The sequence below is a fragment of the Ischnura elegans genome, chromosome 7, assembly GCF_921293095.1.
Source record: "Ischnura elegans chromosome 7, ioIscEleg1.1, whole genome shotgun sequence".
In the NCBI taxonomy this organism is placed as follows: Eukaryota; Metazoa; Arthropoda; class Insecta; order Odonata; family Coenagrionidae; genus Ischnura; species Ischnura elegans.
Window position 1 is genome coordinate 80,110,262 of NC_060252.1, and position 17,372 is coordinate 80,127,633.

General features: G+C 35.7%; 1 protein-coding gene across 1 annotated transcript in view; it reads left to right on the forward strand.

Annotated features, from left to right (window-relative positions):
* The window catches only part of LOC124162630 (delta-sarcoglycan-like), a 440,414-nt gene that overhangs the window by 300,929 nt on the left and 122,113 nt on the right, over nucleotides 1–17,372 (forward strand). The window contains exon 2 of the mRNA XM_046539222.1: nucleotides 2,461–2,507. Coding sequence (XP_046395178.1) covers nucleotides 2,461–2,507 — 47 coding nt within the window. The remainder of the gene's footprint in view (nucleotides 1–2,460; nucleotides 2,508–17,372) is intronic.

Here is a 17,372-nt window from a genome sequence, read left to right on the forward strand (position 1 = left end):
TTTTCACTCAACTCTTCATTACCTCGGAAATACCTAAACTTCTATAATGAGGGCATGGTGCAAGTAAAAAAATTATGGAGCTTTGTTCACGAGCCACGTTCCCTGTTTACTTCAAAAGTGAAGTATCTCCCACAAAAGTACAGTTTTTGTATCAGGCGACTAGTTTATGGTCCATTCTAGTCTTAGAAAACCCTTTTCATCCCACATAATCATCCGACATCAGTTAATTAATAAAGTAATCTACCGATAAAGTTAGGTTTTCATAGAACACTTAAGAAGTATTTTGGTAGCCTCCCCTTCCCTCGTGAACTTCCCTCCTCAATTCACAGTAAGGTCTACTCCCTTTCATTCTATCCAAAAATCCTATTCTATTCCTTCCTCTCCCTCGTTTACCCAGCATTCTACAACCTAACACTGTTTTCAACGCCCTCCGCGCTTAGAACTCGCTCTATCCATACCTTCTGCCTTCTCCGTATCTCATCTATAACCTGCCTCTCCTTGTCCACCATGTCCAGCACTTCGTCGTTCCTCCTTCTCTCCGTCCACTTTAATTTCTTCAATCTTCTCCACATCCACATCTTGGACGCCTCCTTAGAAAGTGGCCATGTTTCAGCAGCGTAAAGCGCTATACTCCAGAGCAGACTCTTCACTAGTCTTTTTGTTTAAACTCTTTTATAATGATTCATTCATAAGTTCCTCCCTGTTTATGAACGCCTCCTTTGCTAATGTAATTCTCTTCCTGATGCCCTTACTGCTGCATCCGTTTTCCTCTATCGAGCTTCCCAAATAGTGGAATTTCTTCCATCACCGCAGCCCAAAACGGCAACTTAACACACTGAGTTTTCAGTCAGCACCATTTAAAATGTAGAGTTCTCGCAAGCATCAATAGTACATCCCGGTCCGTTTTGAATGGGATAGCCTGTTTTTTTTCTCCTAGCAATTGGAAAAAATCTCGACCCATCCACAATATGGCCTCCAATGCAAGAATGGCCAAGGGAATAGCACTTGCATTAATGTATCAAACTGCACAGGGAAAAAAAGCATTTTCCTCGCTAACCTGCTTCTTTTCCCCGGGTGAAATGGCGCCTTTTTTATCAATGATTTTAAGAGAATAAACACGATCAAGTGCCTTCTATAGTCATACCCTACGCCAACAAACAAGATGCACAAGAAACAGAAAAAACCTCAACTCAGAATCACACGTATAGAAAAAGGAAATAGAAAAAATCTCAACTCAGAATCGCATAAATGGGCTTAGTGGGAAAAACATTTTATAAGGATATGAAATGTTGCAGAGGTATAATAAAATTATGAAATTCTTCATTGGAAGGCCCTCGCAATCTAGATATACTCGTAAAATAATTATTTACCGATTTTCATTTGAAAAAGAGCTATTTGAAATAATTGAATTTACTGGTATTTTAATTCCCGGCTTAGTAGTGCAATGGTATAAGTATCAAAATAAATGATTTACTGCCGACAGATCCGTCGATCACGTTGCAGACCAGACCAACCAGGTCTTATAAGAAAATCGTTGTTTTGGTGAAATACATTGCCGCTGGGCGTTTATCGTATTTCTGGCTTATTTTAAGTAGGTATGAGGAACAATATAAAAATTTCCTTAGATTAAAAGTTTAGAAATATTTTTACATATAGCACACGTAACTTCAATTTTCAGGTACTCTTCCAAACATCGAAAATTCTGCCTTTCGGCCATTTTAAAAATCAATGAATGGGTAAAAGTTAATTTTATAAAGCCGTTTGTAAATTGAAGACGTTTTTCTCTCTATAAGAAATACAATAAAATGCACCAATAAAATACTTTTCCCGTTACAAGATGAAGAAAACCGTTTCACCGTTTTCATAGTTTTTCGCGTGTTTCTCACTCTTTCGACCGTAGAAGGGAAACGTTTACGTTTAAACAATATTCAATGATTCATTGTTGAAACCGAATATACAATAGGTAAAACAATATACGTCCTCAACGAGTTTCGGTAGAATTTCGTACAAATTCTTAAGAGTCCACCGTACTACTTTTTTTGCGGCGATAGTAGTGATTGGTTATTAAAGGCCAATTCAAATATTTTTCCACGGAAAATCTTTTCCTTTGGTGCTAAAAATATATTTACATTAAACTATTTTGTTAGTATGCTTGAGAGCTAACAGTAGGAACAAGAGTAAACTCAGTCTTTGATACACATCTCTGAGGAGATAAGGGATGCTAAGATACCACAGATATATATATTCAAGGTTGATAAATTGAAGACCGTGACTAATTCCATGTCTTTCAAATGTAAACAAAACTCAAAAACTTAGGATTTCATTCATTTTTTTTAAACTCAGTTTTTATATTTCCTTGAGTAAGTTGAAACACCACGCATACTAGTCATAAAATTAAAGTGTTGATAAATAAAATTGATATTTGCCCCGGCATTAATGTACTTTCTTTTATTTTTTCAGATACCTCGTGAACCTTCGCCATCTATAAGAAAGAATGGAACGCCAGGGTGAGTAGCGTATTTTAATCAATTATTCCCTCATTTTATTGAGTGTTACTGTCATCAATGACATCTACATGACTTTAATGAGTTTTCCATATTCTAGCGGTGAAAAACTTGATGCTCTCGCTAAGTATCGATTAAATATAATTAAACGAAAGCTCTGCAAAGTTTATTCTTACAACCTATTTCTGAGCGTGTTAATTATATGATCTCTTGGCTGAACATTTGTACCATTCATTGAATTTTTTCGAAAATGACGCCAGAAATGTTTTTCGAAAAATATACGCATGAGACATTGTATCCTTTTATGAATACTTGCACAGTGATATTTTTTTGTAAATCGAGCGTAATATTTATACCTCAACGTTTTATTTTAATTATGACAGAAAATACATTATTCTATGAATATTTATTTGACAACCCTCATTCATGTCCTCATTTTAAATCCCTAATTGACCATTTTTCCACAAATTAATGGCGAGAAATCAATTTTGCAAGGATTATCACGAGTTCCCTCGTGTTTCTCGAGATAAGTCTCATTTTTGTACATTAGTAACCAACAGAAATAAAGCTTAAGCAAAACAAAAACAAAAACCTGCTCCTTCGCCGAATTCAATCATTCGAGCACTATGCTTCACGTGAGAGATTAAATACCGTCTCAGAAAATCTCAGCATGGCGTGATTCTAAAACAAAATAAATCAAGAAACCTTCCCATCTGCCTTATTCCCCGTGTACAAGACGAAATATTTTATCCTCTCCTGCCCCTCCTGACCGATTTCCTGCCTCTTGAAGCGTTAAATAACGCGAGGGAAACATCTCATGTTGTAAGGAAGAAAAAAAGAAAAGAAAATCTCGATGGAGAAGTTCTCCCTCATCCAGAGAAGGGAGAAATGAGCAAAGCAGTCAAGTCGGCCCAAAATGGCAGTTCCCGAAATGGACGTTTGACTTAAGGAATCGGAGGCCTGGGCTATAATTTCTGGGACGATTCCATCTTTTCCCCGGCAGATGTTACTTTTAAAACTGTATAACGTTTTCTCCCCGAATCCATCCACATCTGTGGCCGGCGTAATTTCCCAACCGGCGCGCAACCTAGATGGGTGGAAGAGGGAGGAGGGACAGGTTTTTTGAGAGGTGGCTCAGTCCGTTATTAAGAGAAATAGCTCCGCCAAAGAAAAAGACGTTTAAAAGTATCCCGAGGGCCTGAATGGAAGTCTTCTCACTCTAACTTGTGCTGACTGCTTTGAATTTTTTACCCAGAGCGCAAGATGCCCAAAAGCTCATTGAAAAAAAATAAGCATCTAGGGCTATTAAAACGCTGAGTCAAAAGTTTTGAACCAACTCTTTCTGAATGAATAAAAAAAAGAGACAATTGTGCTCATTGCGCCTTCTTGACTTGGCCCTTTATTAGAACGAAGCAGAAAAAAGAATTGCGTTAAAAATATGAATTTTTACATGTTTTACGTAGCATAAAATATTTTAGAAGAATTTTTGGTACAAAGGTTAAAGCTTTTCCATATTCAGGAACAGAAATTTTACACTGTGATGATTTTACTATTAAAATGTATTTTGTAGTTATGTGAAATATATCTTGTGCTTATCTTGCCGGTATGATAAAAAAATTGTAGCGAAAAGAGATATGAGAATTAAATGAAGAAAATGAGATAAATGAATAAAATAAGAGGATCAATGTTTGCTACCAAGAAATAATGAATGCCACAAAGAGCATTCTAATTTGACTTTAGCTTCTTGCGCTGATTCATTGGCATATCAATTTATCGAATTAGTGCCTTTGTTTACGAAAATGACGGTGAAAAGACATAAAATAGGTACTTAAGCATAATATGGTAAATTAATATCTAAATGTATAACTCTTCACCAAAGAGAAATAGACCAAACACTTGAAAATTTCTTTGCGTATACATGTCTTGGAAACTTTTCACGTCTATTATTCATACCCGATTAACTAATGATTTACAAAATATTCGAATTTATGACGAATTTGAACTATTTTCTACTTGAATTTTTCAACGACAATTTCAGAATTTTAATATCTATTCAAGGATATAAATTTACGTGTTCACAGTAAGTACCACGTATCAGAAAATAATATTGGAGTCTCCTACGTTCCTATAGTCGTGAGACCAGAGGTGATCCAATAGAGCGCGGTTATTTTAGAAATAATACCGGAAAAACCTGCACGAAACCAAAATACTGGAAACACTGCAGGTTGCATGAACAAGGACGGACTACAAAAACATGAATAAATACGAAACATGTAGACCAAACAAATTACTTCTCTGTTCTGTTAGGTCCTCCGCAAGTAATCAACTGCAAGAAATACGACGTATGTTTTTGGCAGGGACATGCATAAAATTTTACCAACTACTTACCTTTATCATTTCTGAAATGTCCTCGAATTTTTTCGGACCTCATAAAAGCACCGTGGTTTCTGATTTCCCCAGTCTTTTATGTTCGTTTGAACTCCGTTTGCCGTTTGGTATATGATTGTTATGCCCAAATTTTCATACAAATAGCGAATGAAATTAAAAAAAAATCTTCTCAACCATGCTATAATTTGCCTATCCCTCATTCAATTCAGAAAATAATAGTAGCGGGCGTGATTTGGAGGAAATATTTTAACGTAGGAGTTGAAGGAATAAAAAATTTGCTTCCATGTTGATTTATTTTGACTGTAGTCCTCACCTTGATAATGCTACATGTGAACGAAATAATGGTCGTAAAAAGTAAATCACCAAATGGAAAAAGCAAATTTTTTATTCCTTCAACTCAAAACAAATGAATGGCGGAAACAGCTAATCAACCAAAGAAATCGATGGAAGAATTAAGAAACCAAATTACTGATAACATTCATGAAATTCAAAACCATAATTCAAAACCATTCAATGATATTATTGATTTTATTTTTAATAGCGAATTGATATGAAAGAACGCTTTGACTTACTACCTTATTACAGCCCCTTGTCTAGAATTCACGAAGAATCTGTAATGAACGTAATTCAAATGGACGCGGGCAAGAAATAATTACGTTGCCGCTTTAGTCCTGGCCGAAATTGGTGACCGTCGCCTTGCCGTCCAAACGATGTTTGTTTGCAGTCCCATTCGATCTGCACAGCCTGTGTACTAATTAGCACGTGACTCGACTAGCTTCACGCCACCAATGGCAAACTAAGCGAGCAAATCTGCTAACAAACGACAAAGTGATTCAAGTGAAAGAGCTGGCATTAACGACCCCCAAGTCACGTGACTGCCCTCGACTCAACTCGCTGCACACAAAGCATTTCAAGAAACTACCTCCAGCGGCGAAAGTTAATCTCGTCATTGAATTTAGTTTATGTCCACTAGAAGGCGAAAGCATGGAATATTGAATTGGTTGATATATTACTGGTACAGTGTTTACATAACGATTATACCGTATAGCTTGGTTATTAGGCCATTTAAGGGACCATACAATTGTTGAAGGTATATCAGAGTGACACTATAAAATGGTTATTTAACCCATTATAACCCAATGTTGCTTCTTAGCAGCATCAAAAATGTATAAATGATCTGCTCTATTCAGGAAATATCTAAACTACGCATTATTTTGTGGTGTCAATTGTAATTACTAATAATTTAGCTAACACAATAATTATGGGTGAGTGTAAAATGCTCCAGATTTCATGATAAAAGATATTGAAATTTAAATTCTCCCAAAAGTAGCTCTGGGATAGAAAGGGTTAAGTAATTGATTAATAACTCAGGAGAAATAAAAACTTATGATTTTTCATGATATACATACCTACTTCAATGATACTATTGGTGCAAATGCAACGGTTTATGAGTTTAACGGTTTAGTTTTGCGCTATTTAAATTGCATGTAAAAAAAGTAATCAAAATGGACCATTTTCATGCAACGAATATGTTTAAGTAAAGGCACAATACAGTAATAAAAATCCAAAACTTACAAAAAATTTTAACCCTTTGAAGACCGAACTAACGTGCCAATTGATTTTTATTATTTTTTGCTCATCCTATTTACATTACAATTAATTTAGAGATATTCTGAAAGAATACCGGAACAAAATATTTTCAATGAGTTTTCAAGCACGTTTCCAAATGGGAACACGCCAAAATTTTGCTATTGCTTGAAAAATAAATGTACACCTGACCAAATAACTAAGTTTAACAATAATGTATATCGATCTTTTGAATAAATTAGCGTTTGTCACTGGAGAGCAGGAGTAGGGAAAAATATGTATTAAACCACATACTCACTACCAAGATGATGAAAATTACCAATTTTGATAGGGTATAATTGACGACCATTATATACACGAGTCATGCTATTCACTTGTAAAAATAATGTCATAATTTATTTACTTAACGAAAGCTATAAAAGTAATCACAGATACGAAATATGATTTTCATGAATTTTTTAAATATGTTCCCAAATGGGAAAATTGGACTGATAACGGTTATATGAATTTTTACTGCTGAAAGAAATCTAGGATTTTCTTTTGGGCGTTCCTTTGTTGCCGGGAGCCGGATTTCTTCGACTTTATATGCGAGGTTTTGGAATCTATTGATGTTCCGAGGTTTTATCCATGCTTACACTTTCAATTTGGAGGACCTCAGGAACAAATGACGTTATATGATGAATAGAAAGTAAATTGATAACGGATATACTACTAGTAGTGAAATTATAGGTATATTACTAGTACTAGAAATTATTACATCCATCTGTCCGAAAAATGAGAAAAAGAGAGAGAAATAACATGATTTTAAAGTACGAAAGCCCATCATTTATGAAAGTTTAATAAAATTATAAAAGTGTCATAAAAAATGAATCATAAAAGTAAGGCGCCAACGAACAAAAGAATTTTATTTCAATAAATTATTGTAAGAGAGCCAATACTTACTGGGATCTGCTGGATAGGTATCAAAGAGGTTTAATGTCTCATTAAAAAGAAACAGAAGCAAAAAGCATTGAAGAAATACCCGAATAGATATCGGTACCAATTGGATAAAAGGTGCATCAAGTTACTATTTTTAACTTAAATCAATTAAAATAACGACTTGATAACTCAACAACTCTACTCGAGTCCAGCTCAACTAGATAAATAGAAAAGGTACCACTATTTTTACAAGCTAACTCGCAATCCGTCCAATATAGGTTAGCTATCTCATTAGGCAACCTTTCAAGAGCCAGACACGAGGACGGATGTCCCAACGCAGGAGACAAAAATACAGGCCTATTTCACCACTGCTCTAAACAGGATTTAATCCAATGCCACCTGCAGCTTTTTTCCTAATTATTTCAGTTATTTAGTGAAAGTGACTTTAAAACACATTTCGGTAGGAATGAGGAGGGCCAATGATAATATTCCTTCATTCACGAATAATCAAGCTCTCTGCTTCACGTGAGGTACGAGGGTGATAATATTTCCGCAACCCAATATAGGGTTTAATCCAATATTCCCCGTTAATGTTTTACCGAATCATTCTACATTTTATTTAGAGACCTAAAAATACATTTTGATAGAAAGGAGAAATGACAATGATAGGAATCCTTCATTCACAAATGATTGAGTTATCTGCATCACGTGGGGTACAATGAAGAGAAAATTTTCCACAACCCAACACATGGATTAATCCAATATCATCTGTCTAGCGGTGTTTAATCATCATCGTAACATCTATCAATATTTTTCCAAATCATTCATTTTTTGGTGAAGGTGACTTTAAAATACATTTTAAACAGGAGTGACAACGATAGTCACGAATGATTGAGCTTTGTGCAGTGTGCACCACGTGAGGTGCGATGGAGGCAAATTTTTCCACAACCCAACATTAAGTAAAATCCACTATTTTTCAAATAATTATATTTTTAGTGAAAGTGATTTTAAAACACATTTTGATGGGAAGGAGGAGGGAAATTTATGGGAATGCTTCATTCACGAATGTTTGAGCTCTCTGCACCATGTGAGGCAGTGGTAGTTCCAGAATAGGGATAAGGGAGGGTGATGAGTGGGGGGTAACCTTCCAGCAGTAATAGGGGTGCGAGCAAAATTACCATTCTTTTGGTGTAAAAAGGATACCACCCGGGGGGGGTTATAACTTCTCTAAGTCCCTATGGATCTGCTACTAGATTGTAACATACCAAAAGCGCGTAAAATTGGCCCAAATTTTAGAGCTAATTTGAATTTCAATTCGTTAAAGTTGGTGAATATATCGTAAAATATGACTAAATAATACTTTTGCATAATGAGGCAACCCCCAACAATTTATATTTGATCTAGAGTGCGTTTAGACCCATTGGGGGTGGGGGTAATAGCCCACTTAGCCCTCCCCCATAGATCCGTCACCTACGTGAGGTATAAGGTAGACAAAGTCGAGAATGGGAATGCGACAGAAATGAAAATAATTTTCGCTCGGCAAGAAACAATGAGGAGGAGACGGTGAGATGAAGCGAGGAAAAAATAATGAAAGTAGGAAGAGCCGAACAAGTCCCTTGGGGTACTCTGTATTTTGAGTAGAGAGAAAAAAAATGTACGAAGGATTGAATCGGATTCCATTTATGCATTCCATCAGGTGCGAATCTTTATCGATTTGAATTGCTAATTTTTTTCCAAAGGGATGAGAGGGAAGGGTCATGAATGATGGAAGGGACGGTGAGAATTGGGAGCAAAAGAACAGGGAGGCAGAGATTGTGAAAAGGGCTGGAGATGGAAGGAGGGGATAATAATGGGCTAGCTTAGGGCTCAGATTAGGGAACGTGAAAGAAGCGAAATGTGAGGCGGGAGGTTGAGAACGCATATGGGTACTGTAGAGAAAGAGTGTAAGTTGATTTTTTTGCCTTTCAAAAAGTGGTTCCATCGTAAGACTTTGAATGAGTTAGAGAGAGAAAATTCATTTAAGTGATTGGCATTAATTACGATTTTTCCGGAAATTCTAAAAAACATTCTGAACTTACACGTCAGCATAAGCTTAAAAGTATAAATAACATTTGACAGATTCTTAAGAGTATCGGTAATAAGAGTCTTAATAGCTCCAAATAGTCCAATAGTAAATTTATTCATAGTACTTGCTATAAACTAATTGTTCTTCTTCTCGTGCCATTGACTATAAATAAACTTCGTTTTAGGGTGTTATCCGCGTATTTTTGTGATACCTCCACCAACATTTCTTTTAATATCATCGGAGGATACAGATACATACGCGGAAATAATTAAAAACAAAATTTACTTACAAATAACGATAATGTAATGAAATATAAAATCCAGAAAATATCAACGAAATATTCCATTTCTAAGAGGTACCTTACATATCATTTATGGCTTCCTGTACGTGGTGAAATGAGTTTGTGACGAAAATTTTCGTGGCCTATTTCCATTAAAATTGATGCAATGTTATGAAAAGTGTGCGACTATTCGTCATTACGCAGTAAATGAATTCGGAATTCTGTGAGCAAAATTCTATTAATTTGGAATGAAGTTTTTTAGACACCCCCGAATTGAAATAACGAAAAACTTGTGATTTTAACAGATCCTTATATTCACCACACTTGCGCAACAAATAATCAGTGCAGAAATTCTATAGTAAAGCTTTATCTTCTAAATAGTAAATAGAAATATTTAAGGAAAACACCATATTTTGAGTAAATAACCGTAGAACCATTAGTCCTTACATATGCAATTAACGTTAAACGTTTATTTATCAGCCTCTGAAAGTTTATTTTCCCGAAGAAACCTTAATATAACTATAAAACTTTTTCTGCTACGCTGCCAACTCCCAAGATGATATCTAACAACATAGAATTTGGGTTGTCTCTGAAGATAGGATGAATGTTGTAAGCTCAGAGATTTTTCTGCACCAACTTCTATCTCCAAAATAATTTTCTGTAGCATATAGGAAATATATTCTAATATTTGTCCGGAATATTGTTTCTTTAGATCCATGCTAAAAGTTTGCGTTGGAACCTTTTTAAGCGTAAAGAAAATAAATACCTCAAAAGAGATAGGTACTGGAGCAGCATAGGGAGAATCGTACGATAGCGATATAAATATCAACTTCACCAGGGCCAATCCCTGCAGTCACTGTAAAGATATAAACCTTCTCATCCGAAAGATGACGTTTTCGAATACCACAGGGAGAAATGAAATGCAACAGAGTGGAACCACGTGCAAGCAATACACTTTCCGGAACGGCGGACAACATCAGAAAAGAAAAATAATAAAGCATTATTCGTCGTGACATAGGTGCTTCCAGCCCGCAAAATAAAGTAGCGGCGGGAAATCAAATAAGGATTCCATACGTCATTTTTAATAGGCATTTTCGAGAGGGACTTATTTACAATCGGGGGCGGAAGATTTTATCGTAGATACGAGTGAGTTCATAGACATGAAAGGAAAAAAAATATAAAGCCCTCACGAGTATGTCCACGCATCTGAGTACGCACGGCGTGGAAAAATAAACATGAGGTTTTATCGTGTAATGAACGCCATTATTAGGTCCATCCAATACGTTCCACTATTGAAAGAGGCCGAGAAAAAATATATTACGCGCTATGCTTCAGTGACATAAAAAATTCTCTTGTATGATGCCGATTAATAAGCTCGAGTCTTTACAAATAGGGCTTTATTAACATGGTGAACTATGAATCTAATAATATCTCTGAATCTGAATGAAAACTATTGGGATGTGAATATTTACGGGAATCACATGCAATGCATATGAAAATCATAATAAATAAGCAACCAATCCATGGTTTGACCGAGACGACGACGTTTATCCTGACCCACATCGCCTAAGTTTCCCAATTCGAACTCGCCCCACTGCACCATACATCTTGCAGCACCATCCGTGACCGGTCAACTGCTTTTAGGAACATCTGTTGACCGAGGACGAAAAATATCTCCTTTAGAGAGGGCACCACCTTTCCGCGAATGGCCCACTATTCATAATCACTGAAAAATGACCGTAGTACGTTTGCAATAGAAAAAACGCGGCATCTCCTTCGATGCTACTATGTTCTTTATTCTCTACAGAATGTTCACAATATGACATATTGTTGCTATTACTACGGCGGCCATGTAAAATATTATTTTTGACACTGTCATATGATAAAAAAGTATGCTCAATAGTGAATACTACGTAACTCCTATTTTATCCCCCGCTTCTTTATAATAGCCAATTCGTCCTTTACCAGAATATCTCAGCAGAAGAATTAAGTTACAAGTAGGTCACGATTTCTCAAACTGAGTAAGATATTTTAATTATCGTGGCCGATTAGCTTTTTAAAATTTCAGCACTTGGATAACATGAATAACAGTATTCCAGAAAAGAAATAATTATTATTTTTATCAAAGTACCGAATGGGAATCCATTAAAACGCGAACAAGTAAAGGAAAACCTGTTGCAAGTGAAACCTCATAAAAGTTGCTCTTTATTTGGCGTGTATCTAGCGGAGGTTCACGGAACATATTTCCTTATAAAAAAAAGTTTCTGCGCAAGCAATGATTATGAAAGCGAAGAATGAAGAACGAAAAGCGTATGCATTCCAATTGGGCGAGTAAATTATCGAATGAATGTCACGCTTATGGAGCCATGATTTATTGCAAACACCACCCCACGCACTGGAACAGCAAAAACTGCGAATCTTAACGAGCCAACATCTTCTCCTTCCGAAGTTTGTTCCTCGAGACGTCTCTCGATGCCAGCCACTGAGGAATCCGAAAGGAAACGCGACAGTCGAACTCCAAGGGAAAGGAGGAATGAAGCGTGTAAACAGGTTCAAGGGCGTGGGGAAGTAACAACACGGAAGTCAAAACTCCCCCTACCCCAAAAAAAGCAATGCTTTGAAAGAAGACGAGGTTGGTGGAAATGAGGAAGTGCAAAGGAAATTCCTTTGGAAGATTCCTTGGCGTGTCAAAACAAATACGTCCCCACGTTCCTGCTGGTTCTATTTACAAAATGTTGATTCCTTGATTTAATTACCTCTGATTTGGTGGAGCACAAAGAACTGCTTGTCTCTCAATACTAAAATAAAATTTTCTTTCATAAATTCTTTCCGTAAGGGAGTCATCATATTAAAACATTATGCATTACACACTTCTTTATGCTCTTCATTTTCATGCGTATACATGTGACTTGTGTATGAACGATAAATTCACTGTAGTTTTTTTATTCCTTAATCATTCATAACATAAAATAGGATATTTTCATGTGCCATCAACTTTTTATCGGGTATATTTAAGAAGCATAAAAATGTAATTATTGCATCATATGAGAAAAAATCCATACAATACTACATCATATTAGCATTGTATTAAGTACATATCGTACATTTAAGTAACTACCGGCCATTCGTAACATAATGCCTAACTGTAAGATAAAAGAAATCACTATCAACTATTTCATACTTCATCTCTTTCTCCGAAAATGTGACCTCAAAATTATATCACGTAGCAGCAAATAACCGTAGCATTCGAGGAAATATTAGTAGTTGGCAGAAAAATCAATTATGCTGATAAAACACATGGTAAAATCAATTTCATCATCAGTTAATGATACCATCCAAAATGGAATATACAGATGGAACCGTTTGGAATGTGTACGAATTATTGGAAAAAAATAAATACAGCTTAACAAGCTCTTAATTCTATTTTCCTGGTCTTCAAGAATGAAATCAATGTCAAATCTATACTTTTATAGCAATTCTAAGTATGATGAAAACCATATCTTCATAAAATATTATTTTTATGAAAAGCCATTTCATGTCATAAAAGGAATATTTTCTATGTTCTCCATCTCTATCTATAGAATATATATAATGTATTTGAGAACTTTTTTATGTAGTAGGTATTCTAAAAGATATGTGCTCGGTAGATGGATTACGTAATTAAAACATTAATAGTTGATGAATGAAATAGATTAATGAATGATGTAGAAACTTATACAATTATTTCAAAATAAATACTTTCTTCAGATCATTCACGAGAATATAATCTGATACCTAACCATTTGTGAGTTGTGACAGCCGAAAACCATTCCTCAAGAATAATAAGCTATTTGAGAACAAAATAGATAAATTTGAGAGAAGTAAAATGAAACAAGTAAATGTCAGAAATTATTGGAGAAAATAGACAGGATCATTATTTCGACGATAACAGATAATTTTTTCACAGCCATGGGAATTATTGAACAAAAGTAAGGGTGATGAAATACGGAAAAAATCGGGTATTGAAGAAACAAAACGATTTGAGGAAGGAAAATGGCGAAAAAGGTTTGCCTTGTTTTGACACAGAGGGAGCATGAAAAGGAATTGTTATAGGATGTACCGTGGGATGAAAAGGCAAGGGCAGACTTAGGGGAAGGCGGAATGGAATGGAAAATTGTGGACGGGAACCGTCGAACAGCTGTCAGCTGCTTAAAAATTCAGAGCAAGCATTTCTCTTTTTTCCCCCGTTCTTTCTTTCTTTCTTCTCTATTTCCTACACCATTCCGGATCCGCACACAATCTACTACCGCCGACCCGTCGTGTTAAGGCAACCGGCAGTGTACCCTTCCTTCCCCCCACCTCATCGGTAGACCCCAACCGTGCGACCGAAAAATGATACACTTTTTTTCCGCTGCGACCTGCGGCACCCTCTTCAGGGGAGGGGGCGATTTCCCCCCGTATCCAGCGGAGAGGGATAGGCCTTCGCCCGCCAGGACCACTACAACCGCGGGATGGATATTCGAGCGAAAATCGTGTGCTTTCTGGACCCGCGTACCTACACGGCTCTTGCTTTTCCTTCCGTGTCTCACTTTCTCTCCCTGGGATCCTGACGGTCCGTCATCCAACGCGGTGATTTTTTTTTTAAATTTTTGCTTTCGCATTCCCTGATAAATAATTGGTGTTTATACACCAGCGTGGCGTGATTAAAAAAAATGTTCCTTGTCAACATATTGCCTCTGGTTTATATTCTGAATTTCTAGGAGAGTATCTCACAAATATATTATTAAATACTAACAACATAACTTTTATTAATTGGGTGAAATAAGAACTTCAAATTTATTATCAAATTTTAATGCAAAAAAGTCCTCATAAACGCCATATTTCAATTCTGTTTGGAGTGTCAGAGTGAGTTCTGATTGCATAGGTAAAGACAACGGTATAAGAGTAAAAAGTAACATATAAAATAGCTACTATTGATGAAAAAGAGATTAAACATGTCACGAAATAATATAATGCATTCAAAATTTAATACGATACCGACTGAAAACATGCTTTTGCTACTAGAATTTGTCAAATATACGGTACTGGTTCTTAACTTGAAAACCAAAGCATAATTATGGATCATTAAAAAATTAGCATGGCCGTAGTATTAAATTGAAATACATGTAATACCTGAGTAATATGAACCCATTACCATAGCTGAGTTGGTTTCAATTTGTCTGTGATTGAGATCAATTCCATCTCATACTAGATTAGAACAAAAAAGGCTAATTAGCACATAATTCAATTCTAAGGGAAATATATTTTCAAGTAATAGCTCCACATGGAGGGTTAAATATAGCATATGAAAAGATGTATCACATGAAGTTAGCATAACAATGGTTCTATTGCACGTTAAATTTTCTAACTATTTTGAAATCAGTGAAAGGGTTACAATTGTTCAACGTACATTACTGAGCGTTTTTCTCATAAAGAATCTTTGTATTATAGGTACACGGTACTAATTTAATCACTTCATACGCCAGTATCATTTAAATATAAGTAGATAAACGATCATCAAGGTAAATAAATGCGAGGTTACGATACTTGTAGAATACTCGAGTTTTTATAGAAGACAATACAGATCAAATAATATAATTCAAAGAAAATAAAATTCCATACCTTCTACAGGATGCAAAATTGAACTTTCCATTCCCAGCAGATATTTTATATTAGTAATTATTCCAGTCGGAGCATATCAACCAGGTTTTCACGGTTCAAACCATGGGGTCACAACAATCACTAACAGAGGTAGAGAGGGAGAGATCGAAAGAATACTGTCTAGGTTTTCGTTTTTTAACGAAAATCGTTAGCTTTTCCGGAAGTATAACATCATACAATTTTTTTAAATACTCAGACCTAAGCACACATGGATAGATAAAGAAACCAAAGAATAAAATTTATCTTTCAAAATTCATTAGAAATGGCCAGGTTTGAATTTTTCTCTTAGTTGGGCCGCCAGTCACTTTTCATCATCATATACTAACATTTCATACAGATTTGTGAAAAAAAACTACCATAAAGGGATAGATTTTATACCTTCAATGTGGTAAATTATAAGCTAGAAGAATGAGGAAACAAACACGTAGATAGTTAGAAAAGGGTATATTTGAAATAAACTCATGAAATAAGTTAGTAGATACAGGGATGCCGGCTTACAAAAAATTTCGGGGGGGCCCAAACCGGGGATCTTGCCCCAGGAAATTTTATAAGTAGAGAACTTTAAGTTTTTTAAACATTTTAGAAGAGTCAGTTGATTAACATTAGAACCCTGATAACTCGAATCTAGATATCTGGACACTCCAGTGAAAATCGACAAGCCTAAAACATTTTTTCCTCACACCCATAGCGAACTTTTGAGGGGGCTCGGGCCCCTTCAAGCCCCACTGTGTCGGCGCCACTGATTAGATAGTAAACAAAGCTTAGTAAAGGTGAGATTCATGAAATCTCGGGGACCTCACGTTGTGAGATATGCTTACGCTAAAAATTGTCAGACAAAATTTCATTCGCCCAACATACTCACTCTGGGGCTAGTGAGTTTCTGAAAAGAGATCTGGAAGTACGTGGTCACCCTTTTTTTACCCTGAGATAATTCCCCTCGGTGCGGTGAGATTAGAGGGAGAAATCGCTCCAAATTGAAATACTAATCTCAAGGGATCAGGAGAAACGGGTGACGCTTTTTCAAAAATTCTCAGCTGGGAACAAGAATTCAACTTTCAATTAACGTTTCCTTTTACTACCTACGGATCGGTATCCGTGCCCGGCCTTAATGTTATTTCAGCATAAAATACGCACATTTTTCATTATTCGTATTCACACGTCGCCTTCCTTCGTAATAATAAACCACCGATCTCATTTTATCATTAGTTTTTTTATGGATGATAAGCCCTTCATATCCTACTGGACCACTTCATGAGCCCAATGAATGAATTCCTCTCTTGAATGCATGCATTTCTTTAACTGTAAGTAACATTTAAGGTGATATGAAATAGCTATGTACTTTGATGCGTTACTTCGGTGGCCAAATTTGTAGCTAGGAAATTTTTCTTCACGAATTCTTTTGATGGACCAACTTCATAGGAAATGAAAATTGCTCGACTAAAATTTCAATTTTTTCACTAATTTCACTATGTAATGCATATGCATATTGGCTGAGGTGAACTAATAAGTAGCGCTCTCGGCAAAGAATCTATACGTGACGCATAAGGCTGATATATTGTGCTGATGACTTTTTTTAAATGTTGTCACTAAATTTGTTGCGATTTAAATTATGGCTACCACCGCAAATTATAAACATATGAAATAAGAAAACATAGTATGTAAAGGAAAAAATGCGTAATATGCATAATTTTACCGCAGAAGATACTTGTAAATACATTGGCATGTATTTTCCCTTGTAATGGGTTACTACAACAAATGAAAAGTACTTATGATATGCAATTGGCTTTTGACTTAGACTTTTTTCAGGAAATATTGTATAATTTTAATAAATAACATGATAAGGTGTGGAAAAAATGGCTTAAATTCTCCGAGCTAATGAAGACTTAGAGGCTCCTTGCTAGGCTAGTATTTCTTTAAAAACGGATAACGTTATGTTAGACCGCACTTAATT